Genomic DNA, 26,435 nt, shown 5'->3' on the forward strand with positions numbered 1-26,435 from the left:
ATCCCACTCTGATGCCAGACTACTATGGACAGGCACTGGGGTGTCCTTAAACACAGGACTTCTGAATTAACTGAAAAACTGATCTGTATCACTTGACATTTGGCAGAGAACACTTAGGTTGCAAAATCTGCTCAGAGATCACCCCCCCCCCCCGCAAAAAAAAAACTAGCTTCAGTTCTTCCATCTCTAAAATGGGTATAACCATGGGCTCAAAGGATGAAAAATATAAATACAAATAAAAAGGAGCACTCAAAGAGCTGTGTAAAACTCTCCCAGTAACTGAATTATCAGCTTTCAGAAAAGGCTAACAGCATGCATTATTCACACTGCCTTTTGTACATGAAGCAGTACATGAGCTCTAAAATGTTATTAAATTTTATTAGAACTTATTAAATTTTGAATTTCATGGCAGATTCCTCTTAAGAGTTACAGCTAACTTGGGGCAAAAATATCACAGCAAACTCACAAAAATACAATACTGAAGACCAATGGACACAGAGGCATTAAGGAAATAACACCTCTAAAAAAGATTGAGCTTTAAACTTTTGTGCAAAATATAGACAGTTTTGTGTCACAGAAATAAAACTGCAGGAATGGTCTCTCTCAAGCACACACCCACACACGTATATGTACACAAACAAATGATTTCTCCTTTTCATTTAATGCAAACTACCCATTAAAATGAACACAAGTGAACCTTACCTTACTGAGGTGAACTTTAACCTGAGTACAGAAATAGTGAAGTACAATCAAACCCTGTCATAGGACCTATAAATTCTATTCACAGTAGCCCTTGTTGATAACTAGTGAGGGTTAATAAGCTGACACTCAGGAGTGTGGCATCAAGTGGACATAACCATTTCTGCAAACTTCAGAAAGTGCTTTAAACTAGTGGTAGTCAACCTGTGGTCCTCCAGATGTCCGTGGACTACAATTTCCATGGGAATTGTAGTCCATGGACATCTGGAGGACCACAGGTTGATTACCCCTGCTTTAAACCAACCATTAACAGACACATGCTCTCACACACACATACATACACTGGAGACAAAAAAACACAAAGCCACAAGAACACGCCCAGTGTGATGAGCAACCCTTTCTACAATGCATTGCCGGACGGTCAAACGTAACAAGAGTCCGTTTAATAACAAGTGAAAATTGTACTTTTACTCACCGCGAAAAGTTCATCTTTTGCTTAGGACTAAAACCACTGCTTTAAAAGCAGAGAAAAGGGGCTCTTGCTGGAAATACTGGCTGTAACTTAACCACTTTAAACTCTGGCATGTGTGCTATAAAAATACTTGTACTATTGTCCAATTCCCTATGGATAATTTTAGTCACTCCCCTATGGTTAGCTATATTATTTTATACAGGATTAATGTACTAAGTTTCACTGCCACACAGATCTTTCTTAATATACTCAGGAAAGGATCTTTAGAAACACATTTGCCGCCAACTTTCAAATGCAAGGTAAAAGACAAATCCTAACAGCGATGGAAAGGAAAAAATTGGCTCATATGGATGAATCCATCGCTGTATCAAAAGGCGTCCCATCTGTACACTTAGATTTCTGCAATGAAGTTGTTAATATGTCAGATACAAACTGTACAAGTTATCCAGTTTACAAAGCTGCTTATTTTCAGGAGCACGTTAGCCTAAGTTGTTACGTCACCTCAGTCGTCAACTTAAGGGGATCGAGAAGAGCCACAGTCTTTCAGCCCGACCCTACATAGTCGGGCATACTGAACCCTACTGATTTCAGTTAGCTTAAGGGGCACTTGTTTTCCCCACAGTACTGGAGTATTAACTGTCTTGCTGTAAAAGAAACCATTTCTAATAATACAATTTGGGAAAAAAATACAACTATACACAAATATACAGAATTTGACCACTGCATTCCATCACTTCATGTCATGTATTCTGGGGTAGGTTGATGCTGCCCTTTTCAGTGTCTTTTACAGTAAATACTAGGAAGAGTTAATGCCATTCCTTTCTCTTGCAGGATTCCTCCCCTGGAGGGTCAGGTACGGATTCAAAGGACATCATTGAAGTGCTGCTTCCCATAGTCTCCAATCTCCATTTGAAGGTCTCTCTCTTCGTCATCTGCAGCGGGAGGGGGGAAAGCCAAAACTAAGTCAACTCCACAGGAAACCCCCCCCAACACCCCACATCAAGCACACACCCTGAGTGGTGTCATCACCCCCCCACACACACAAATATTCACAGGACTCCATCCCCCCCCCTCCCCGTTCTATAACCCACGTTCTGGTACAGCATGTATATTTGCTGGAGAAGGAAAATGGCATTGGAGACCTTCTTCAAGAGGGCTGAAATTCAGTGGTTTTCCTGCCTGAGGTTATGCATTTTTACCCCCTTCCAGAGAATTTTTCACTTACCAGTGTCTTCACACAAACTACAGTTCAGACCTGTTCCATTGTTAGGTATAGAAGAGCTTGCAAAGAAACCCAACTTTTCCTCCCTCCGCCTCATGAGAATCAATGAGAGGAGCTGTTTTGCTGTGCTGTTTCCATGCTGGGGAGCTCCAGCCAAGGAGAATTCTAGCAAAGTGCTGACTACTATTAGGAGGGCAGCAGTGCTGCTTTAGGCCTTCTGCAGACACCCCCAATCAACAACCTTCCCCGTGGCCATTCAGAAAGCAGTCTCTCTCACCAGAAGCCTCACAGGTGAAAGTTCTTCCCAGACATCCATAAGAAGAATATATATTATGTGCGGCATGCACAAAGGGCATAACAGTACAATTAACAGTTCACGCACAACGCTTGATGTTCTGAAGAGCACCTCTCAAGTTTTAATTAAAACTGGGTACTCTCAGGTGTTTCCGGTAGGAATACATCTACAGCGCTTCTGAAGAGATTTATCGTGCAGATGACTGTGTTGTGCAGCATGGTGTGAATCAGGGGGCGCCATGCGGAAAATGTCCCTGGACGTGTGCCACACCTACCAAAGTTTACAAAGGACCAAAATGGTCATCTTATCCAAACGATGCCAGCAACTTCAAAGGAGTTCCCAAGACTCTGTGGATCTCATGTATTCCTATTAAGTTTCACACAAAGTGCTGTTACTTAACTACTCGTCCCTACACTGAACGTAAGAATACTAGAAGACTGGGGCACCTCAATCAAATGAATTTCACAGCAGTTTTGTGAGAGTATTTCTAGGACCTGCGTGCTCATAAACAGAACTCAGGGAAAGAATCTACAAGGAAGCCACCCTTTAAAGTCAGCTGAAACCACACAAGGGCTCTTCAGAATAGAGAAATTAATAGCTTTGGTTCTAAGTGCTTTAGAAGGCAGGAGATTAGAAGTTATTTCATGCCTCTTCCTGAAATAAATAGGGCATTTCCCACTTCGATCCAAACAGTGGAGGATGCCATTTGGGTACAATTCCATACCACATGCATGAATCACCAGAAGCAGACCCAGTGATGTGCATGCAAGACGACAGAATGGACTCATGCACACAGATGATGTGGAGGTTGGAAGCAGCATCTCTGGCACAAGGGGAGGCGCACTGAAACTACGTATTAGACAGGCATCCAGGTATTAATATTCAAGACAGGTGGGAAGAAGAAAAGAACTACCAATATTGGGGGGGGGAGGGGGGTATTGTTATTACATGCCGACATCCCAGAAATGAGTGCACATAGATATTTCCTACGCACAGTGACAAGTTCTCTAAAAGCAGCCATGTTAGTTCTTTGCGACAAAAGGAAGTGAGTGGACACCACTGAGGTCAAGGGGAGCATCTTAGCCGACGGCATCGCATGCACAAGCCAACGTCAGAACGTATTCAGAACGCAAGGCCACTGAACAGTCAACACCTCCGAGCAGAGGACAATGCAGAACAGCTATCTGAAAACAGTTGGTCCAGCCAAACTCAAAAACTGCCCCTTCACAAGACTCCCCTCTGTCCCAACGCGGCTTTCAAGTGAGGGAGCGACCCGACTGGGATGCCCAAGCTCACCTTGGACGTCTTCTTCACCACCATCACCATCCTCTTCCTCATTGTAAGCCAGCTCAGCCTGCTTGTCTGCCTCATACTCACCCACGTTCCCATCATCCCCATTATAATCCGCCAGTTTAGAGCCATGCTGGGGATCCACAGGGGACTCATTCTCATCAAAGAACCGGCCTGCGAAGTAGGCAAAGGATTTCCAGTCAGAAGCAAGGAGGAGGGGGAGGAAGAGGGAGCAAGGAAAGAAGCTCGCTAGGAAGGAAGCTGAAAGCGAGAGAAGTCCTCTGTTTCAAACAGGAGCTGCTTGACAGTTTAGGAAATATCTGCAGGACTCAAAAGTGCTCTTTGCAAACAGTCGCAAACAGCATTTTTAGAGGATGCTTAGTCAATCTAAGCACAAGTTCTATTGATTAACTTTTTAATTGAGATTCTGGACCTTTCAGTGAGATCTGATGACTGAAATATTTAACACACAGTCATTTTCCACTTGGAAATTGCTAAAATTCTTAGCTGTAAGTGCCATCTTTCACCACAACACTGTGAAGAGCGGTTCTACACTGGGAAAGTAAGAAAGAGGCATAGGTAACACACGTGCTCAAGGAAGAGCAAGACTCAGTGTTGTGACAGTTGCAGACAGAAATGGACAGTCTGGGACAGGAATCGACAGTGTGCTGCCAACTGCAGAAGGAAGGTGGTGATATTGCTGGAAGACCAAAACTTGAAGGATCTTCCAAAGCTTCCAGAAAAAGACACCGGACACTTCCACTAATCCACCGAGACCTTGGTTGCCGTTTCACACACACACACTCAATGAGAATGAATGCTGTAGAAGGCATTTGACAGTAAATTTTATGGAAAGCACTTTCTAGGAAATCTTGCCACACAAAAAATGAGGAAGTGCTAAATAGGGAGTCTCATAATTATTTCTGCAACTTCCCCCTGGCAGTGCCTGAAGAACTACAGCCAAGTAAACCCAAAGAGACTAGGCACATCGATGTGCTGCATTGTTATGACAATCGCAGTATGCAACTCTGGTAGCCAGACGTTTATGAAACACCAAACAGTCCTGCATATGACATTTTCACACACATACGGATGGCTTGTGAGAAAACATCAATATCCATTTGTAGATTGAGAAACCCCAGCTGTTTTAGGCACTTAACATTCAACTTAACAAAATGTCTAGGTAGCACCTTAGAAACCTACAACTTTTGTGAATCACACACACAAAAATACTTTTATGCCTCCAGTTGCCAGCATAAACACACCAGACAATCCACTGTCTACACCCAGGCTGTATGCTGAAGTTACATCTGTTCCAGTCCCTCTGACAGAGTCTCTCACCAGAGGGAGCTACAACAGACATTTTGGGGATTACAACACCCACTGATGCAGTCAGGAAACAGACTGACAAAGCCGGAATGGTACACATAGGGATAATACATGCTACAAAATCAGCCACACAAAACGTGCTCATTTTCCAATATATGACATCATGTCAACAATGCCCTCCTACTCTCCACATTGCTCAAATAGGCCAATGCTCAGACAAAAGAATAGATGGACACAAATCTGACATTAAAAAACAATACTTGATCCAGCAGGAAACATTTAGTCTTCCAGGACATCCTACTGTGGACCTATGTCTGACGGTTCTCCTCCAAATCTTCAAAGAAAGATTCCAGTGTGAGACAGCTGAACTGGAACTCCTAACAAGTACAGGAGAGCACTCCCACCCCCAGACTGAGCAGGCACACAAGATTCTGCTACTCTTCTGTGTTTCCTACCTCTATGGGTCTCTCTGTGCCTCATTACGGTGTGCATCTTGACTCCGACTGGCCTCTCTTTTCAACGTGCCTCCCACCTTCTGCCCTGCATAGGAGAGCTATTGCAGGTCCATTCTTGCTTTGTATCTGAGCTCCGACTCATGAGAGCTACCCTGCAATAATTCTGTGGGTACTTAAGATGCTACTGGACTTGAATGCTGTTCAGCTACTACAGACTAACATGGCTACCCACTTGATGCTGTATTCAACACAGAGCACCAGTGAAACATGGATGTAGGGGGGAGTTTGTTGGGCCAGTGCAACTTGGTTTACTAAGTCTATGGAAATGCACTTCTGAAACTCAACAATTAATCCACGTCCTAAGAGCACACTCCAATCAATGTTTATTTCCAAGGAGTATTTAAAGCAAGCAAAACAGTCCAATACCCCAGCTTGAATAGAAAGAGTACTGCAAAATACTTTTCATTGTTTCTTTGTCCCTACAGAAGTTATAAAAATGGCTAAGCACTATAAAAAGACTCCCAAGAGCTTAGCTTAATCAGCCTGAATAATAAGACAGCCTTCGTTTATACAGGTTTATAATACCAAGACAAAAGTCAGCAAAAGCACAGTGGGCTGTTATCAGAGCATCATGTTATAAGGCCATAGTAGGAAGCTTACAAAACATAACATCTCACAGACATTTAAAAGAAAAGCTGTCAGTGACTTGTGCAGCCTCATGTTGGTGTTTTGTTTTTTAAATCAGCATTCTTTGAAACTAAACTTCTCAAAGCATCCCAACTGAGCCAGGTGGCTTATGGGGAAATCTTCACCTAAGCCCGACGCTCTTCATAGAAACCAAGTCTGAATTCCATGGCACCTTGAAGACGACCCGGTATAAAACTTCGATGGACTTATTTATTTATTCAACTTGTATGCCGCCCTCCCCAAGGGCTCAGGGTGGTTTCCATAGAATGCATTCAGAACAATGCATCAAACTCAGTAACCATCATGAGGAATGGAGACAGTAAGGTGCCAGGGGGCAACATTTGTTCTACTGCTTCAGACCCACATGACCACCAACCTCGAATCACACCTCCTAGGATTATTATTAAAGTAAAACGGAAGAGATAAGAACTGTGCTATCCTCATCTCCTGGGGGAAATAAAGACAGATCCAAAACTCCAAAACAGCTCTTCATTGTACAACAATCCATCAACTGAAAGAGATATTCTGCACAAGTTTTATGAGAAGTGTGCCCAGTTAACGTAGCACTCTTCATTGCAATGACACACCAGACACTTGCTGACCTCTTGCATTTAATTTCATATATCTTCAAACATGTTCCTGCAGCTCTCCCCAGGCCTTTAAAAGCCCCTGGCTGGTATCGGCAGCAAGCAAGCAGCAAAAGGGACAGAGCAAAGAATCAGCCAAGAGTAGACATCTCCAGAAATTTTGAAGTGGCAGGAAAAAAACCCTGCTTTTCTTAAAAACAAGGAAATTTGAAGAAAAATGGAAAAACCAGCAATACTTTCTATCTAATTTTCTAATTTTAATGCCTCGATAACAAAAATAAAGTATTTATTAGCATACCAAATTGCAATATTTTACATATTTATAGAATTTAAAAGTTACATATGCCTTAGCTTTGTACAAGCGAAATTAAAAATCTACCCAATACCTGTGAGAAAATGGCAAGCTGATGCACCTTATGCTGTCTTAGCACATGCACCTCAAGCTTTGCTATCTGGTTAGAGAGAGCTAGTTCCCAACAAAACTTTTAAGTTCTCTCCAAAGGCATTGGTACAATGGCTGCCCCACCTCCTGATCTTTCTCTCTCTCCCCTGCAAGGTAGGGCAGTATGCTCCTTGGGTAAATGTGGGTAAATGTATCAAGGTGGTTTGTGGGGAAAGGGGAAAGGTCAGCCACATCAGATCAAAAGGACCACAGAAGGCATCCGACTGCAAGATCCCGCTAGGATGCTTATGCATCCTTCTAGGGGCATCTTGGAATGCATCTTGGATTTAAGAGCTGTGTATGTTCATAGCATGCCCACCTTGTCTTTAAAAGCATTTCACTCATTCCAAGCAATATTTCATAGGACGTTTTTTCTAGCATTCCCCAAAAATTCCAGATTTAAATCTAAAAAACTGAAAAAGAGGTGTGAATTTTTCTGTTGTTTTGCAGGTCTTCACATCTCTAGCTAAGAATCCGTCTGGTTGCATGAATATTTTCAGACCATTCTGCACTATACACTTTTCACCTGTCCATGGCCACCCAAAACGTATTATGTTCTAAGTAAGTCCATTTAAACATACAATACTCATGCTGAATATACATCATCATCATCTTTACTAAAACCATAAGTTCATCCCCCCCATGACTTAAAAAGGAATTACTATTTACTATCAAAATGCACCCTAGTGAGCTAAACTAGCGCAAACCTGCAGGTGTGGATGCTCTGAAAGGGCTTCAATTCACTCCCTACAATCCTTGCAGTTCAACTTTCCTGTTTAATAAGATTAAAGAGAACCTCAATTAGGAGGTGAAAGACATTCAACATGTACTCTACAGTATCCTTCCATACGTGTCTCAAACCCATTTTTATTCCCTTAATCCAAAATCTCACCCCTATTCCAGGCGCAAGCAACACTAGACTTCTGGGTCTCACTTGTGCCACTAATTCTGACTTGGGTATCAACGCTGCAGAAAGCTGTTTTTGCAGACATCCCCGAGCTCTGGCTTCACACCACCACATTGCACAGCACTCCCTGTGAGGATCTCCTTACATCACCTGTTACCTCATCGTACTACTGATGGCCCCAATTTCCAAAGGACCCCCCTTGCAAGCCCAAGGGAACAAGCCGAAGGCTGGGTGCTGCGTGGTCCCTCCCCTCTAAGGTCCGTTACATAGCAGCAACTAGTAGCTACAGGAAAAGAGCGTTACAAAATAAGATCTTTCCAATTAAGGCGATCTGTATGGCAACTAGAACTCTTTAAGAAATCGTCTCGCTCAATACAGCTACCAAAAGCAAGCTTTTCCCAAGCTTTTCTTCTGTGGCATTCCAGGAAACAATACAACACCCCATGTAGGTAATTCAAAGCTTGCATGGAGCCACAATGGCCCGGACTGACTTACTTTGCTTCATTCTCTGGAAGTCACTGACTCTATCCTTTGAAGCTTGCCTCACGACTTCTTTATCCACTTTTTGACTATCTGCAACGTGTTCAGGCAAGAGTGGGTGAAGAGGGTTTGGTGGAATCTGCTTTATCACGGCATCACCATTTCCATCGTGGTTAACACCTGCACATAGTTAAAAATAAATAAGGCAAAGCAGAGACTCTGGCAGCTGACCCCATACAGGAGCCAGGAGACGTGGTAGGCAAAGGCAGCATGAAGGGCAGCAGACGGCTAAGATCTTCAACCCGGAGGAGGGGGGGGGGGAGTAAAACAGAGTGGTGATTGGATTGGCCTAGCTGTGGTGCCAGAACACCAGCTTTGCCCTGAGTTGGGGCATGCAGGGAGGAAGGCTGAGTGCTCCTCCCTCCTCAGAAAGAAGTTCACTTATTTCAAGTGGGAGGAGAAAATTGCAGCAGGATGTCCTCTCCATCCTACTCCTGTTCAGAAACGCAACCAATCCTCGAGCTTCTTACCTTGAGCCAGATTAGAAGCATGGGGTTGTTCTGTGGGGAGACTCACGATGATCGGCCGTCGTTCGTTTTGAAAATTTGAAACAAGTGGCTTCTTCAAAGCTGAACAAAACAAGTTTTTATTACAAGCCACTCACCAACTAAAAACCTCAGCCAGGCAGATTCTAAAAGAAACAAATACTACACAGTTGAGAGAGAGTGAGGGCTGATCTCCCTGGCTTCTGGAACCCAAACTAAGCTGGGTGTATATACAGCTCCAGGGGTACCTCTTTTAATTTTCCCCAAGTCTACCTAAACCAGGACACTATGAGACAGTCTAGATTCTGTCCATTGCTAGCCTATGAGTCCTGAAAAAGTGAAGATCTTTGTGCTGCGGTAGCAGCTGCTGCACAGCCAATCAGATCTCCAGTCAGAACCCAATCAGAAATCTTGCCGGGCACTTGCCCCTGCCCACGCTTTTAAAAGCTCTTGGCAGGCACCAGAGCATCACAGCAGGGAGACCCCTGCTATACATTATATATGGCACATATTTCACACCACCCAAGACTCAGCACTTTATAGAAATAATACATATAAACAAATATAAAATTGCTAACCAGTGAGGTTGTCCTCAGCTTTAGCAGGGTCATTCTCTTCTATCCCAGGCATGCCTGCGTCATCTCCCGGTTTAATTTTCTCTACCAAAACAAAAAGATAGTGCCCTTACTACATCTAAGGCTGAAGAGATTCCACTGTCATTACAGGGGCTGGACTAGTTCTGGTGGACACACTCCTAAGTGCCACTACAGAGCAGCCTTCTGCAGAACCTTTCGCCAGGTGCACCTCGTGGCTGCGGAGGGCCTTTTCCTCCTCACCAAGAAATTAATGGGGACACCACTGACTTTTATCTGCATCCTCCCACCATTAGGCCAGACAACAAACCTTTCCCATCTGAGATATTGTTTACAGAAGGCTCTTCATTCTTCATGACCTTCCTTTCATCCAGCTCTTGCGTCGTCCTCAATACTCCAGCATTGTTGATCAGATCTGCCTCCATGTACTTGCTGGACGGGCTCCTGTGCACAGCCTTCGAACGGAAAACATACATTTCCTTTGAAAACTGTCAAACTTTTTAGGCAAGTTCCATGGTATTTGAGCCTCTCCTAAATTAAAAATTGCTGGGAAAGAGAAATAAATGTATATAATTCACTTCCATTTTCCTGTTGGATTGCCCTTATCCTATGCCTTGTAGAGTATGGAAAACCATTCTGCAAATAAAAAAGACCCTCATCCATATCTGTACACCTTAAGACCATGAAATGTAAGGTCAGGGTGGGGGGGAGCAGCCTTGGCCACTGTGAATCTGCTCTCAGATGGAGTAACTACTGTACCCTTCTCTTAAATCCTTCGCCTGCAATTCCTTATTTAGTACATTAGATGGCTGTTTCTCCATAAGATACGGCCAAAGCTTACAATACAAGCAACAAAAACAGGTAAAATAGCAAGAACAAAACACAGAACAAATTCAGGACAAGCTACGCATTAAATCAAATGTGTTAAAAATGTCATCAATAAGCCAGAAGCCAACCTATAAACATTAACAAAATCCCAGAGCAATAAAAATCAGAGAAATACAATGCCATCCAATTTAGCTTCAGCAGCCAGCATTTTAGATCATTGTACCTTTTGGTCTTGTAAAACTTGGTCCTCTAATTTTTTCATATTTTCTTCATGCTGCAACCTCAGTTCTTTGATCTGATGTCCACACTGAAAACTGAAGCACAAAGAGGGATAACTGATTTCTTTTTCAGTCTGCCCTTCCGGGGCTTCTTCCCCCTTTTAACCTGTGAGGCAGGGGACAGATTGACCCAACGTTGTCACAGTGAACTTCACGGCTATGTGGGGATTTGAACCGGGGCCTGCACTGTCCTAGGCACTAATAATGGCTCACAGGCAAGTCCTTGTTTGTTTCAGAGGTTTCTCAGATTAGAGATTTATATGCATGCTCACACACAGCATGTGACTGCTCATGGCTAGATTTGTTTGCCAGAAGTTATGCTTCTGAGACAACAAGCTTTTCTTCTTCCTATGAAGCTGCCTTGTGCCCATCCAGGGCTTTCCTGGTTCTCTGCTAAGGAAGTCTTCAGTTGGAGATGCTGAAGACTGAACTTGGAAACATTTGCATAGAAAGCACAAGCACTGGAATTTCTTGCCTAGACTGAAATACTCCATGAGATAAACCATTTTGCAGACGCATAACAATGACTGGGGATGTTCAGATCCAACCTCTCCCTATTCAGCTCAATTATTCATTATGCCTTGAAGGGGTCAGGCACCGCAAGCCCAGTGACCCATGGTCCAGTCAGGCAATGATGTCGTGCCTGTACAGTTTCCAGCCTCTCCCAGGGAAATCCTCCTTGGATGCCTCATGGAACGGTCCACAGAAGCAGGATGACATGCCCCCTCCCCATTCCACCCATCCATGCAAAGCCCAACATCATCAATTATTCTGCCTGGTCTTAGGGGCAACATTAGGAAAGCTAGAGAGGCCTTAACTACTGGTACTTGTGTCAAAATTTGACACACCTACCTTCTTTAACCAAAAACACAACAAATGAAAATCTGCTTTGGCTGCCAAGGAGACACTGAAAGGGTACAGAACCCCAGAGTGTGTTAGCCTCGAATCAGAGCTTTGAGAAATGCCGTTATACTTAAATCTCATACCTTTCATACTCCAGCCTTTTAACAAGCTGTGTGTTGTTGTTCTTGAATTCATGAAGTTGGTCCTCTTGACGGATAAATTCCTGTCGTAACTCTGCAAGTTGTTCTAAGCGTAAAAGCCAAAGAGATTTAAAAGCCCCTCTGTGAGTTAAATCTGACATATTCAAAGAGATATATTCTATGTTTAACTTTGTTTTGAAAATTCACTATAAGCCAGTCTCAGCAAAGCGACATGAAGCCCACAGCTTACTCTCATCTCTTGAGCACAAGGACCATCTTGGGGCGTGAGGGGGGGATTACCTTTGTCTGCTGCATCTCACTAGCACAGCATAAGAAAGCCTGTGACCTAGGGATTATGCCACACCAACTTCGTTGGGGTTAAAGTGCCACAGCATTTAATCAGATGAGCATCCTGTCACGTACTCTCCAGGTGTGTTTTGTATATATTTATACCAAGTTCCACAGACAGTAAAGTTATAGAAGAATGTTCTCATACTTGCAATAATGTGAATACGAGAAAGCTTGTCTAAATTGCCTGCCCTGACAAAATACAGCAGATTACCAATGATGGTAAATAAGAGGAGTTATTTGTTCTTTATGGGAGGAAATTCAGGTAACTCAGAAATAGGGTGTGCAGCTGCAGACTCCCTTCTCTGTACTGAATGGCCAGGTGGGAAAACAAATGCAGGGGTAGGGGTGGGGAATCCCCTCAGAATACCTTTTCCAGTTTTTCCAACTGAAAAATCTGAACTTTTGGGAGAACACTGGAAAAGATTCCTATGAAACAATTTCTCTTCTGTGAGATAAACCTTGTGTTAACTTACAGTTGTATAGCATGAAAATGTTTCATTCATGCTCCCCCCTCCCCCACTTCCTCCCAGAACTCCACCAGAGCGCTCTGGACCTGTTGTGGTATTGCACCGTTCCATCGTTATATTATTTTATTATATTGTTATACTGTTACATTCTGTTATATGGTTACAACCACTGTTATTAATTACTGTATGTTTTAACGAAGACTGTTTCATGTATCGTTGACTAGTCTTAATGTAAACCGCCCTGAGCCTTCGGGGAGGGCGGTATATAAATCTAAATAAATAATAATAAAAAGGATATCTCTATTCCAATGGAAAACTGGAAAAGCCCTTGAAACAAACTATTTAAAAGTTCTTTTTTAATGCTGCTTACAAAGTGCTCCCCAAAATCCTGCTCAGGATAGAGAACAGTTGACCTCTGGGACTGCTGTAAGGATGGGGCAAATGGGCAAAGCCTAGGACCTTCTATGCTGTTTTAGCCAGCTCTGTCTCTCTGCTGCTTTTCTTCATCACCCATACTTCCATGAAGGGACCAGTTAGATTTAGCTGTTGTAAAAATTATTTCTCTCACTTTACTCCATCAGGATTTCTTACCCTTTAAGCGATGTATGTCTGCCATTTGATAGGATATGTTATTCTGAAGCTTGACCTATAAAGGAGGAATAGGACTTTAAATGATGTAGATTAATAGTCCTAGTATGACGTAGGTTTCGTATTAAGAGCTGAAAATTCTTGTGAATTACTACAAAGATAATGTGGATTCCATGGACAGCAAAAGTCACAAACAAGTATAAAGCCCCATATATCTTTGGTAGGCACTCCGGCTCACTTACTTTGGCCATATCATGCAATGGAGAAAGATATTGGCCAGTGGAAAAAGGAACCCAGGTCGACAAAGAACGCAATGGTTAGACACGATCAAAACGGACACTGGTCAGAACATTACACAACCAAAAGAAGCGGCACAAGATCAAAACTCGTGGCAACGGTTGAGCCATAGGATCGCCAAGAGTTCGACTCGCTAACATCATCACAAAGAATGTCAAACTGACTATATGGATATAATTTCATGCTCGCCAGCCAGAACTTCCTGTCTATTTATTACTGTATTCCAAATGATAAGACAGAGAGACCATAAGCACAGGTTATTTTCCCTCAGGGTAAATTTGTTTATTTCCAGCTTAGCATGACCACCCACTCCAAACCAGAAGCAAAGAAAGGTTTTCCTTTGTAAGAGGGCAAAACCTTCAAGCCTTACTGATTATTACATACTGTGACTTCACACAGGCACTGACCCAGAAGCACTGGTTGGCTTTTAATCCCATTTGCAACAGGCATTAATAGCATTTTAAAAATGTAAGTCACCTAACTATGCACATTTGTAAAACAGTCCTGATCCTGCAGATTTTTCAGCCCCTGAACAACTGCTAAGACTTTATTCAAAGACAGTGTTCGTGGCCAACAAAATGCCATTAGAGGAATGGGAGAAAGAATCTCTAAGTAATTGAACAAGTTGAGCAATCAGGCTCTCTACTTCAGTTGCCACTTACTGCTCTACCTTTCATCCAACAACAGGGAGAAATTTCTGTTAACCTGCAAGACGGACATTTTTTCTACATGCATTACTAAAGCAGACTCTGCATCTAAACACAAAGCAAACCTCATTTTCAGTAGTGCTCAGCTGCATAGGAAGTTCTGACTGCTGAAAAGAACACTGAAGATTTAAACTGTCCTTGCCCAGACCAATAGAGAACAAAATAATTCTAAGCAAGATACAAGAACCCACTGCTTGCAGTTCCTTTTACTTGTCAAAACCTTCAAATGGGTGCATCTGAGATTTTGGATAACCAAGGTCTACAAGGGAAATTGCACCGGAAGAGTCTTTTTCATCATACATGTTTATTTTCACTAGCATTACTGTAAGGCCTGCAAAATCTCTAACGTTGCTTTGCCTCAGCTAATTCTACCTTTTCCTTAAACCTTTAATTGGATTAGTAAGGACAGCCTTGATTCAGTTACTATGAAAGGTAACAACTGGTAAGGAAGGGTCTTTGAATCTAACATGCAGCAGCTTGAAACAACTTCTAATTCACTCAGTTCTTCCCCAGCAAAGATTCAGGCCATGCCAAGCAGCGACAACAAAGGGGCCCATTTCAGAGGGGAGCCAGGCTGGTCTGCACTAGAACAGCTACACTTGAGTCCAGTAGTGCCTGAGAAGCTAGCAAGATTTTAGGTGCCTAAGCTTTTGAGAATCAAGGCTGCCTTTCCCGTTGGCCTCACCTTGCTCTCCTCACACTTCCTGACTTGCCCGTCCTTGGCTTGCAGCTGGCTGCTCAGGTGGCCGTGGTCCACCTCCTTCTGCTCCAGCTGCTTCTTGTGGGCCTCCACCTGCAGCAGGAGCTCCGAGTTCCTCTTCTCCAGGCGCCCGCGGGCCACATCGCTGCGCTTGGCCTGGCCCTGCAGCTCGGCCACTTCCTCCTGCAGGCCGGCCTGGCGGGACGAGGTGCTCCAGTAGTTGAAGGCCAGGATGGCGATGACCAGCAGCAGGGCCACGAGCAGGAAGGACGGGAGACGGCCGCCCCTCCGGTTGGCCCCGAACCCCACCATGGGGGAGGCCGGGGGGGCGCGGCACCCGCTCGCCTCACCTGCGCGGAAGGAAAGAGCGACGCCTCAGCGGGGGCCGGCCAGGGGGAGCCCAGGAGCCCACCCCCCCGAACCCCCAGAGGCCAGCGGCGGCGATGGAGCCCCACACGGCGAGAAGGGCTCCCTCGGGGGTCCCCCGACCAGAGGCGCCGGCCCAGATGGGGGGGGGGAGCGGGGTAAGCTCGGGCCCGGCGAGCCGCCCTCAGCCGCGCCCCCCAAGCCGGAGGGAGGGAGGGAGGGAGGGAGGAGTTCCTCCGCCCGGCCCGGGACCAGGCAGGGCCCGACTCTACCTCGCCGCCGCGCCGCCTCCTCAGGCGCCGCCGCCGCCACTACTTCCGCGTTCGCGTGCCGTCGCCCTGGAGCCGCCTCTCGCGAGAAAACGGCCGCTCGCCCTTCCCGGTCGCTCCTCTCGCGAGACCTCACCTGGCCGCCATCTCCCAGGAGGCGCCGCGCCGCGCCGCGGCCGCCTGAGGGAGGGGAAAGGCCCCGCCCCGCCCCTCGTAATATCTTCCGCCTGCCTCGCTCTTTCCCCCCCGGCTCCGACCCTCCAGGCTCCGACCCTCCGTGGCTGTTGCAAGGCGAAGCCGAGCTCCTCAGGGGGGCCAAGGACCCCCTCCCTCCTCCATTGCCCTGGGAGGAAACCCCCTTTAGCCCGAGACACACCTGCCAGGCCCTCGCCTTAAGAAAGAAAAGGTGGCCTGGGGCGGCTTTAGGGATGCCTGGCCCTGGGGGAAAGTGGTGCTCCAGCTGCCAGGAAGAGGGTCCCCGGTAGCAGAGTTTGTGCACTATAGTGTGCCAATTCGCTTGGAATAGGGGTGAGGGGTGGGGGAGGCTGCCAGAATGCAAGCAAAGCAGGTTCCAGACTCAATGGGGGGCATGAGAATTTAGCCTTGGTTATTCCTGGGATCTGGGGCCACCAAGGAAGACCATGCCAAACCGCCTCTGCTGCTCCTGGGCCTTGACAGCCCCCTGCTAGGGTCGCCATACGTCGCCTGTGATGTGACAGTACTTTTACATGCAAAGGTCAAATCAAACCTCAATGCTCCCTAAATTTTTAATGACTAAATTGAGGCCCCCATGCTAAAGTTTGAATGACTAAATTGAGGTTCCCATGCTTAGGTTATGAGAAGACCGGAGTCATTAGAAAGAACAAGTCATGCTGGGAAAAGATGAAGGCAGCAGCAAAAGAGGAAGACCGTGGACAGGCTCCATCAAGGAAGACGCAGCCCTCTGTTTGCAAGGCCTGAGCACAGCTGTAAATGAGAGGACCCTTTGGAGGTCAGTAATTTGTAAGGTACAGTAAGTCAGAAATGGGTTGACAGCGCTTCGTATGCAAACCAAAAAAGGAAACCTTTCCATCAAATAAAAATAAAAAGACACGTTTCCTCTGAAATAGCATTTTGAACACCACCTAGTGAAGGTTACCACTCAAACTTTCACTGACCAACAAAAAGCAAAGTAACACAGTTAGTGGTTCAAAACAAAACCAGGCTCTATTCTGAGACAGAAGGGGAATTACTTTTATTTCTCCTTTTCTCTCCCTTTTTCTGTTTCAATTTGTTTGGGTTGTTAATCTTCCGCAAAAAGGCAAGGGCTTCTGGTGGCAAGAGCTGCACATTTTGCCCTTCTACGCCACCAAGTACCCCACTGAGAGAGGAGGATGGATGACGTTCCCCCCAGAGGCAATGATTGACAAGGAGAGAAGAATGTTCAGAGTAAGCTAAAGGATGATTTCAGGGCCTTTGATAGCGGCAAATGACCTCAGGTACTAAAAGGCGCATTTGAACTGGATCTCAAGCAAGAGCAGGCCAGTGGAAGGAGGAATGGCTCTTGAAAGCTTATACCATGAAATTCCTTTTCATCTCTAAGGTTCTACTGGATTCGCATCTGGTGGTTCTTCTGCAGAGCTACCCAGCGACCCTCTGAATCTATGGAAAGTAGGGGAAAAGCAAGGTAAATACATTTAAATAAATACTACTTCATAAGGGATAGCTGTAAATCTGAGAAACATTCTGCACAGGGAAAACACATAGAATCCTAGAGTGGAAAGGGGCCAAACATGCCATCTAGTCCCACCCCATTCTCAAGGCAAGATCAGCCTAAAGCATCCAGGAGGGGTTATCTTTTTTTAAAAAAAGCAACCACAGAAATGTGTCCAAGAGGTTGCTAGACAGGAACACATGTGAACTGCACAAATCTAATGATTATACAGCCTACGATTTAATATTTCCTAACCAGCAGGTGGCACTAGCCACCGAGGTACACCATCATATAGACGCCAATAATTCCACGCCCCCAAAGTCCCATCAATTAAGTCACAAGGACTGAGGCATTAAAAATCGGTAATTAAGAGAAATGCTCATTGACAATGAGAAGAGCCAGCCAGAGCACATTGGAATATTAGGAATTGTTAATGCTTTGTTAATTTTTCTCTCTCTGTACAGCCACCAGGCAGAATGCAATATGTGAAGAGAATTCCCGAGCAATCCTAAAGCTCAGTTTAATAGACCTAATTAGGATTCTGAGCAGAACTGCTTGGCTTGTTCTCTTACTGCTTGGTTTAAGAGCAGTGGCTTCTAATTTGGCGAGCCAGGTTTGATTCCCCACTCCTCCACAGACAGACAGCTGGGTGACCTTGGGCTAGTCGCTGTCCTGATAGTGGTGTTCTGACTGAGCAGTCCTGTCAGAGCTCTCTCAGCTTCATCTATCTCACAGGGTGTGTGTTGTGGGGAGAGAAAGGGAAACTGATTGTAAGCCACTTTGAAACTTCTGGTTGTGTAAAGCAGGATAAAACTTCTGACAGAAGATGGAGGTGGCTCAGAACGGATACAGAGGAAATTCAGTGGAGGGAGTGGATGAGGAACACAGATAAGAGTTTGTATTGCTTGCCTGTGCTCATGGTTAGGCCTGCTTGCCACATAGGCATGTAGGGCGCCTCGCTTAGCCACTTATCAGGTCATTTCATTTTTAGAAAGAGGTACACCTCAACACTGTCTCTAGTTTGTTATAATTATAGTACATAAGTAATAGTATTTGAATTTTTGCTTCTGTTTTATTCTTTGTTCCAGCGTAACTATTTTGCATCGTTAACACCGACTAACTTGGAAGAAAACTGTACCATCCATTACTGCTACATGGATAAAGGACAGCAGCTCTGTGAGTCCCTAAAAATATCTTGCCTGAACATAAGCAGGTCACAATCAAGGATCCCCTTCTAAGAAGATGCTCACAGTCAGTTCAGCTTCCTATATATTTACAGGGTTTTTAAAAATCATTTCGTAGCTGTCCCACTTGACAAGGGCACAAATTCTGGGTTAAATTCTGAGGGGTTTGGAGACCAATTTGTATGAGGAAAGGTTGACGGAGCTTGGTCTGTTTAGCCTGGAGAGAAGATGACTAAGAGGTGATATGATCACCATCTTCAAATACTTGAAGGGCTGTCATAGATAAGATGGAGCAGAGTCGTTTTCTGTTGCCCCAGTGGATTGAAATTAATTCAAAAGAATTTTTGGCTAAACATCCGGAAAAAGTTCCTGAGCTGTTCGTCAGTGAAACAGGCTTCCTTGGGAGGTGGTAAGGTTTCCTCCTTTGGAAGTTTTTAAAGCAGGGGCTAAGTCATCTGACAGAAGTGCTGATTTCATGAACTTAGGCAGATGGTGAGTGGGTGGGCAGGATGTGCCCATGTTGGTCTCTTGTGGCCCTTCCTTGCATACCCAGGGAATTGCTGATCACCACTGTGGTATGGTAGGCGAATTCCCTCCAGGCCAGGCTGAATTCTGGAGATTCTTGGTGGGAGGAATCGGGCATAAAACTGGGGTAACTGGGCAGGTAGTTGTGAGTTCCTGCCTTGTGCAGGGGGGTGGACTAGATGACCCTGGAGGTCCCTTCCAGCTCTATGATTCTGTGATTCCAGCTCTTCTAATTAGTTGTTAAATAAGGTCTTGTTTCTTGATGTCCCTCTGTGCCAAAGATACATAGACAAAAGATGAATTTGCCATTCTTCTTTTATTGCCAACTGTTTGATGTTTGATGCCTGCTGTTACACCGAGGAGGCAGCTTGTGCTGGGCAAATTGCAGCCACCATCATCTTAGCAAACGCAATTTGACATTGTAGTCTCGTAGCCTCTCTGCAAGGTTCATTATTATTCCACTGGTCACTGACATGCAGCAGCTCCACTTGTGTTCTGCTCCTAGGCCCACTTTCTATTTTAATGGCTTCGCCCCTTTTCAGCTGCTGCTCCCAAAGCAATCGGAACAAGCCAGTGAGCTAATTTTTGGGTTCCCTCCTCAGTTTAGCCTATACTTTACACTCTGCGGGTGTTAACTTGTTGGTGGTACCCAGCCCCCAGGAAGTCCACCTGGCCTCGACCAGGGCCAGGGCCTTTTCAGTCCTGGCTCCAACCTGGTGGAATGAGCTTCCTGAAGAGCTCAGGGCCCTGCAGGAACTCTGAGTTCCGCAGGGCCTGCAGGATGGAGCTCTTCTACCAGGTCTTTGGTTGAGGCCAGAGCATGGGGAGACCAGATAGGCCCCTCCAGGTTAGATCATTAACAGGCCTGCTAGTGGATTGCCAGCACCCAAATTTTGGGGAGAGGGAGCTGGTGGATCTGCGGGTGGGAGGGTAGGTTTTTGGCCACTGGGGTATATCTGGTTTAATGGGGAGTTCTAATTATTATTATTATCATGTGGAGGTTTATTGCTTATAACCTGCCACGAGACGGCATTTTTTATGTCAGCGGGTAATGAATTGAATAATAATAATATTTTATGGGCATAAAGGTAAAGGTGTGCAAGCACCGAGTCATGTCTGACCCTTGAGGTGATGCCCTCCAGCGTTTTCATGGCAGACTCAATACGGGGTGGCCTTGCCAGTGCCAGGGTATATCTTTAATTGTCCAGCACGATTTGTTTGGGTCAGCTCTGGGTGGACCCATAATGCCAAGTACTGACTAGAACCCCTTCCAAACTGGGGCTAGGCTGTGAAGCCATCAGGCGGACTATCCCAGAGCAAGAAAGACGTGGACATCTTCTGTTCCCAAAGCGTCTTTAAGCCCCCGCAGCTGTGAGGCTGTGGCTCCTCTCTTATCACTGGAAGAGGGATTAGTGGCGTTTTTTGCCAATGCAGCAAATTCGAGGCCAGCAAAAGCAAAGGAAGCAGATCTTAAAAGACAGTGTGAAAACAGGATGATAAATATAGGCACAAAAACTGAGCATATAGCCTTGCAGCCGCTCTAATCCTCTGGCCAGGGATGAAGCAGAACAAGACAAGGAAAACATCTGCTCAAATCCAACCCAGAGAGCAGATTCCAGCACATGGAGTTGAGGCACGATTGGGACCTCCGGGCACATAAAGAAGTGGAGCCTGCAGCAGGGTAGAGAGCTTGGGGGAGAGCAGCAGCACAAAGAAGGAAACCTTCAGCAGAAGCCGTGTGTACACACCGTGAAATAACAGTCAAAAAACCCATCCTCCTGCAGTAAAGAAGACAAAAAGGTGACATGAATCTACACTTTCAGCTGCTGTTCTTGAGCCACTTACTTTGGAATACCCGTGCAAGTCCGCGTGACAGTTGAAATGTCAGTTGCTTTAAAGATGACCGTTTGAACCGAAGGCAAACAAATCTCGCCTACAGCCCCTTCTGCATCCTTTTGAGCTGAAAGGTCTCCCAAGAACAAGGTAGCTTTATCTGAAGCCTTCTGAGTTTAATCCCACTGCAACGCGCAGTGCTGTTGAATTGTTTTTACAAATGGTCTGCGGGAAGAACGGTGACAGTCCGATTCCTTATCGAGGGTTTATTCTTGTGCCACCATTCTGCTTGATGACAGGCGTAGGAAAAGGAGAGGCATGCTCTCACTCTCTCTCTCTCTCTCTCCTTTGTGCGTGTCTTAAGGCAGTGGTGACGAAGTGAAGCCCTGCTGGGGCGAGATGCCCTCTCCACCGTCTTTGGATGTTATTGTTGTGCCACAGTGGCTCTGGGGAATTGCTCTCCCACTCCTGAAATGTGCTACCTAGGAAACAGTCACCGGGTAGCACAAAACCCTTTTGTTCCTAGGGGGCAGACTCCTCCTGGACCATCCGCACGCAAGGACTCTTCCCGGTGGCTGAAGGTGGCCTTGGGAGGATGGGCAGCAGAGGCTTCAAGTGCCTGTTGCTTTTCCCGGTCACTTGTGCCAGAGGGGGGAGACCAGCTGCTCTGTGTAATCTGGGGCAAGCAAGTACTTCTAGGCATTTTCTGTGCTAGGGAGAGGCTCCTTGTTTGCATAATAAATCCTCACAGGACTCGAGACTGGCTCATCTTGGGCTTCTTTTTCCGAGAGATCATCTAGTCAGGGAACTCTGAGAACAGTCGGATCTCTTTTTGTTTATTAAAGTCAGTTCTCCTTTGACTGCAGCTACCTTGTGCTTTCCCTCAAAGCAAGCTCTCCGGCATTGAAGGGGCCCTGGCTCAGAGGTAGAGCATCTGCTTGGCATGCAGATGGTCCTCAGTTCAGTCCCTAGCACCTCCAGACCTAAGAATCAGGTGGCAGGTGGCTTGAAAAACCTCTGCCTTGGGAGCCACTGCCAGTCCGAGTAAATACTGATCTTGATGGACCAGTGGCCGATTCAGGATGAGGCAGCTTCAGGTGGTCACTTTCCTCTGACATTTCCCACATGTGATTGCTTGTCACCCCGTGTCTAATGGTAAATTGTCTGGCCCCTTGGGGATGACAAAAGCCACCATACTGGGCCACTCGTAGATGAGGGGGCTCCCTTATCTGTACAGAAAGATATCACTTTGTAAAGTAACCAAAAGACACCCCCCCCCCCAAAAAAAAAAAGGTCAGGAGTGACTATGCTCCACCCTGACTGGACTGCCCAGCCTAGCCTGATCTTGGAAATGAAGCAGTTTTTGGGTGGGGGATCCCTAAGGGTTTGGCTGTGCAGAGGCAGGCCGTTGGCCGCTTGCCTTGGAAACCCTGTGGAGCTGCCATAAGTTGGCTACGGCTTTATGGCCTTTCCTGCCACCCACTATGCTCCAGAGTGGGTGGAACACTGGAAACAGCAGAATCCGCTCAAGAGTAAGTTGGGGTGGAGACAAGAGAGAAATGCGGCCAGCGGAAGCCTCCGGGGAGGAAAAACGTGCTGAGTGGAGACTTCCAGATGGATTCTTCATGGGATCCTAGTCTGGAGCGGCAGATAGTTGAGCAAATGACCCCCATTATGATGAGGAAGACAGAAAAACCAGGTCACCTACAGAGCTCCTGCATAGTCTGGGAATGCTTCCTATATGAAGGGGGGGGGGGGAGAGAGAAAATACAGTTCAGGGAAAACTCTATATACTCCAGGAGGCACAAAATGTTAAGAACATCCGAGAATCGCTGAAAACAAAGGGAGCCACATTCTGCTAATGCCCACAAAAGCATGTAGGATTTCAGAGGGGAAGGTTTCCGGATTGATTCCTACCTATCATTGAGGGACCACTTCCCACCACGTTCTCAGGGTCCTCCAGGTTATTGGGTAGCCCTTTTTAGCTGATCTTTTAGCCCAAGATGAAATCTGCCTGCCCATCAGCAGCTCCAGAAGAGTTCTTGCCCTCTAGTTGGCAATCGTGCTGTGGTAAGACTAGGCCGGAGAAAGGCACAGCGTGTGTTCTGTGCACATGGGCAGTCGTGTGCCGGAGCAGAAAGGACGGTAAGACTCCGGCTGGCTCTTCAGAATCAGACACTGGAAGAATTGGGCAGAGTTCAAAGCAAGAAATGCCACGAGGCGTTTGGATGAGACCCAAATTAAATCCAGCACTTGTCAAATGCTGTGATACTACCTCACCGTGGATGGAGAAGAGGGCCTGCCTGATTGCTGTTCCTAGTCTCCCGGGTTTGCTGAATCGTCTTCCTCTAGCACAGGCCAGCCCCTTCTCTCTCCTGCCTGCTCCGGGCGGCTTCTGCAAGCTCCAGTTCCGAAGCCTGAGCTGTCAAGAGATTGTTTGCAGCTGCCCCGGGACCAGCAAAACTCGCAGGAAGACCACCCACGCTGGCAATGGGAGCCTGGTGGTTTCTCAGGGAGGTTGCCCCCCCCTTCCTTGCAGAGTTCCTGGATCTCTGCCGTTTACCCGGAAAATCTGCCGGTAGAACCAAGCCAAATACAAGAGCAGCCATCCCGTGGCCTTCCAGGCTGGCGGTTTACTCTGCAGTGGACCTCATTCTTCCACACAGTTCTTCCTGCCAAGCCAGAGGAGTTCCGTTGCCCACCCATCATATCCCTGTGTTTCCCCTGTTATTTCTCCTCCCGCTTTCCTATCTGATTTGCAGACTTCAACTGGGACCATTGGCTGGACTGGGGCTTTCCAGGCATCTTCCGTCTTCTCTTTCAAGAGGCTTCTTGGCTTCCTTCATTATTCTTGTTGTTGTTGTCCTTGGACATTGGTGTGACACGTAATAATTTCAGTGGAAACAACGCAAGACTTGTAAGGATCCATGCTTTTAAACATACTGTGCTTTTGTGACATAGTGGAAGCATGAAGTGATAGATCTCAGGGGTTTGGGTTCTCTTGGCACATTTGTTTTTGGCGACGTGTGACTTTTATGGTGAATTTTGGTGGAATCCCTGTACAGCGTGCCCTGTGCATTGAGGGGAAGTGGCCCGTGTCAGCCACAGAGGAGGCGTCGCCCGACCATAGAGCTGGCAAGCTAAAGGCAGACTTCTGGGACTGGACATTTGCCCTGCAGACAGGGCCCCTCATACTGACGGTGGAGCCTGGTGCTTGAGCACACTGACACATGACAGGGCATGACGGTGGGGTGGGGTGGGGTGGGGGGTGCCTGCCGGGGACGGTGAAGCATTCTGCTTGCTGCTGGGCATGAAGGTTTGGAATACCCCGTTGAAAGGGAGGGGCCAGTGTTCCCTGCCGCCTCCTCTGATTTGGCCCCGTCTTGCCTGTGCCTTTTGTTGCAGTGGGGTTCATCCTTCCCGGCAGGTGAGACAAAGGGAGGGGTGTGGCAGGTGGGCCGAGGCCCTGTCCTGCACAGCCAGCCCTGGGGGTCGGGGGGGGGGTGGGCAGCTGTGGAGGGCCCTACCTGGGGCGCCTCAAGCGCAGGAAGGCTCGCTCGCTCGCTTGGTCGGCCGAGGGGCGGCGTCCTTGAGCCCCGCGGGCTGGCGGAGGGTCCCGGGGCACGGCTGGGCAGGGCCGGGGGGTCTGCGCCGCGGGGTCCTGGGGCTGCGCTGGGCAGGGCGTTGGGGCGCAAGGGCGCAGACGGTGCCGCCGCTGCCTTTGTTCGCGGGCTCGTTCCCGCCGCCGCCGCCGCCGCCGCGCCAGCCCCCCTCTCTGCCTCCCTCCCTCCGGTGGCGGCGGCGGGGGAGGGGGGTCGGTAAGCTCCTCCCTCGGCGAGGCCGGATTGGCCGTGGCGGCCGCCCGTCAGAGGGGGCGCGGCGGCGGGATTGGCGCGGCGCGGCCTTGGCGCATCCAGGGGCGGCCGCGCTCGGGCTCTGCGCTTTGTGCCTCCCGGCCGGAGCGAGCAAGCGAGGCAGCCAGGCAGGAGCGCCGGAGCCCGAGCGAGCCCGAGCGAGCCCTCGCCGCCGCCGCCGCCCACCATGTGAAGGGAGCCTGGGCGCGGGCGGGCGGGCGGGCGGTCCAAGATGCTGAGCCGGCTGATGAGCGGCAGCAGCAGGAGCCTGGAGCGCGAGTGCAGCTGCACCGTCCGCCTGCTGGACGACACCGAGTACTCCTGCACCATCCAGGTCCGAGCCCCAAAGGGGACGGGGGGGGTTGCGGGGGCGGAGGGGGTCCCGGGGGGAGGCGGACCCCTGGCCGGGCGCCTGCTCTTCCCACCGGCTCCGTGCAGGGCGAACAGCCCCAGGGGGCTCCCCCAGCCCCAGTCTGGATGGGCTGCCCAGGAGTCCTGGATGCTAATTCCGCTGCAGGGAAGGGGGGAGCCAGGCCAGCTTCTTGGGGGGGGGCAGAAGGCAGGCACCCGCTCTACTTGATATGCAACTGCAGCATCTGTCAGTTTCCCTAGAGGACCAGGAGCCTATTGTTACATTTCCATTGGAATTGGTATGCCCTGTTCATCAGTAGCCCAATGTGAGGAAGAGGCTCACAGTAGGTGGACGATTGGTGTGTGTGGCGGGCGGGCGGGGGGGGGGGAGCTGCTGAGGTATTTCTTCCGATTAATCTGGTCCTTGGCTTGGGCACGCTGCGTGCCGTGCCGGGAGGGTCATCACTCTTCACTTTGTTGCCGCCCTGGGCCTTTGTGTGCCTTGCAAGATGGCCCTGAAGCAGAAGCCGGTATGCAGCCTGCAGGGCAGCCCAGACAGCATCGGAGAGCGCAAAACCCCGGGCCGCCTTGGGCCGCCCCGCATTATGCGCTGCCAGATCCGAAGGGCCATCTCTCAAGGCCGAACATCCAGCACACAAAGGCCCAAATGTTGCCGACTCAGAAAAGCGGCCGCTCCCTCCCCCCTAGTTCCCTGCAACGTGGCCCTGTGTAAATTCTGCAAAGTTGAAAACCGCTTTCAAGAGCCGGCCCGCTTCCGTTTCTTCCTCCCCTGGAGCTGCAATTGCTGCTGCAGTTTATAGGCTGGGATCCATGTGAGACAGATTTTGGAAGGATGGCGGAATGCCTCCCTCCAGGCTTCAATTCACCCTTGGTTTGCATCTGCTAGTTCTTGGTGAGTCCAGCGTGGCACAGGTGCCAGTCAGAACTGTGGTCCTGCATGCAGCAGCTGGCTCTAGAAGGCAGGGTTTTTTAAACGGTGAAACACAAGAGGTTTAGACTTCCCACATGGCTTGCCTTGGTGCAGAAATGTTTGCTCTCCTCTGGATGGATGTGTTTTTTTTTCCCTTCCTCTCACACAGCCACTATTGATTGCTCATTTGGCTTAAACTCCTGATGGATTTTTTTTTCCTGAACTCA

At 47.6% G+C, this 26,435-nt stretch overlaps 2 protein-coding genes and 1 long non-coding RNA gene across 15 annotated transcripts in view; 1 reads left to right on the top strand and 2 right to left on the bottom strand.

Annotated features, from left to right (window-relative positions):
• Positions 1 to 359: 359 nt before the first annotated feature.
• Positions 360 to 15,991, bottom strand: GOLM2 (golgi membrane protein 2). Of its 5 annotated transcripts, none has more exons than XM_077318264.1 (11): positions 15,841 to 15,991; positions 15,188 to 15,552; positions 13,502 to 13,556; positions 12,096 to 12,198; positions 11,055 to 11,145; positions 10,314 to 10,458; positions 9,989 to 10,069; positions 9,396 to 9,494; positions 8,881 to 9,045; positions 4,066 to 4,152; positions 360 to 2,103 (listed from the first exon to the last, which is right to left on the bottom strand). In XM_077318264.1, the coding sequence occupies exons 2-11, from the start codon at positions 15,512 to 15,514 to the stop codon at positions 2,033 to 2,035; spliced, it is 1,224 nt and encodes a 407-aa protein (XP_077174379.1). In that variant the 5' UTR covers positions 15,515 to 15,552; positions 15,841 to 15,991; the 3' UTR covers positions 360 to 2,032. The 5 variants fall into 5 exon arrangements, with proteins under 5 accessions (XP_077174379.1, XP_077174378.1, XP_077174382.1 ...); XM_077318263.1 differs by having other exon boundaries at positions 3,985 to 4,152; XM_077318267.1 differs by lacking the exon at positions 4,066 to 4,152 and adding an exon at positions 8,186 to 8,250.
• The window catches only part of FRMD5 (FERM domain containing 5), a 72,812-nt gene continuing 62,350 nt past the window's right edge, over positions 15,974 to 26,435 (top strand). The window contains exons 1-4 of one of the 9 annotated variants that reach the window (XM_077318252.1): positions 15,974 to 16,050; positions 16,670 to 16,828; positions 17,420 to 17,503; positions 18,619 to 18,706. Coding sequence is in view for 1 of the 9 variants with exons in the window: in XM_077318245.1 (XP_077174360.1) it covers positions 25,159 to 25,260 (102 nt within the window). In the remaining 8 variants the exon portion in view is untranslated. The other 8 variants (XM_077318256.1, XM_077318250.1, XM_077318251.1 and 5 more) reach the window with 8 other exon arrangements.
• Positions 16,808 to 24,879, bottom strand: LOC143828069 (uncharacterized). Its single transcript, XR_013227494.1, has 3 exons — positions 24,600 to 24,879; positions 21,085 to 22,809; positions 16,808 to 17,478 (listed from the first exon to the last, which is right to left on the bottom strand). It is a non-coding gene; the product is annotated as an uncharacterized LOC143828069 (long non-coding RNA).

This window comes from Paroedura picta, chromosome 18 (assembly GCF_049243985.1).
Source record: "Paroedura picta isolate Pp20150507F chromosome 18, Ppicta_v3.0, whole genome shotgun sequence".
NCBI classification, from domain to species: Eukaryota; Metazoa; Chordata; class Lepidosauria; order Squamata; family Gekkonidae; genus Paroedura; species Paroedura picta.

Bases quoted from the DNA above. Each gene is read 5' to 3' on its own strand.
- GOLM2 (XM_077318263.1), bottom strand. From the start codon at position 15,514: ATGGTGGGGTTCGGGGCCAACCGGAGGGGCGGCCGTCTCCCGTCCTTC. The intron at 9,046-9,395 runs GTAAGAAGCTCG...AACTATGTGCAG, and splicing joins TGCTTCTAATCTGGCTCAAG to GTGTTAACCACGATGGAAAT. The intron at 4,153-8,880 runs GTAAGTCAGTCC...CCTACTTCGCAG, and splicing joins CTTCCAGAGAATGAAGCAAA to GCCGGTTCTTTGATGAGAAT.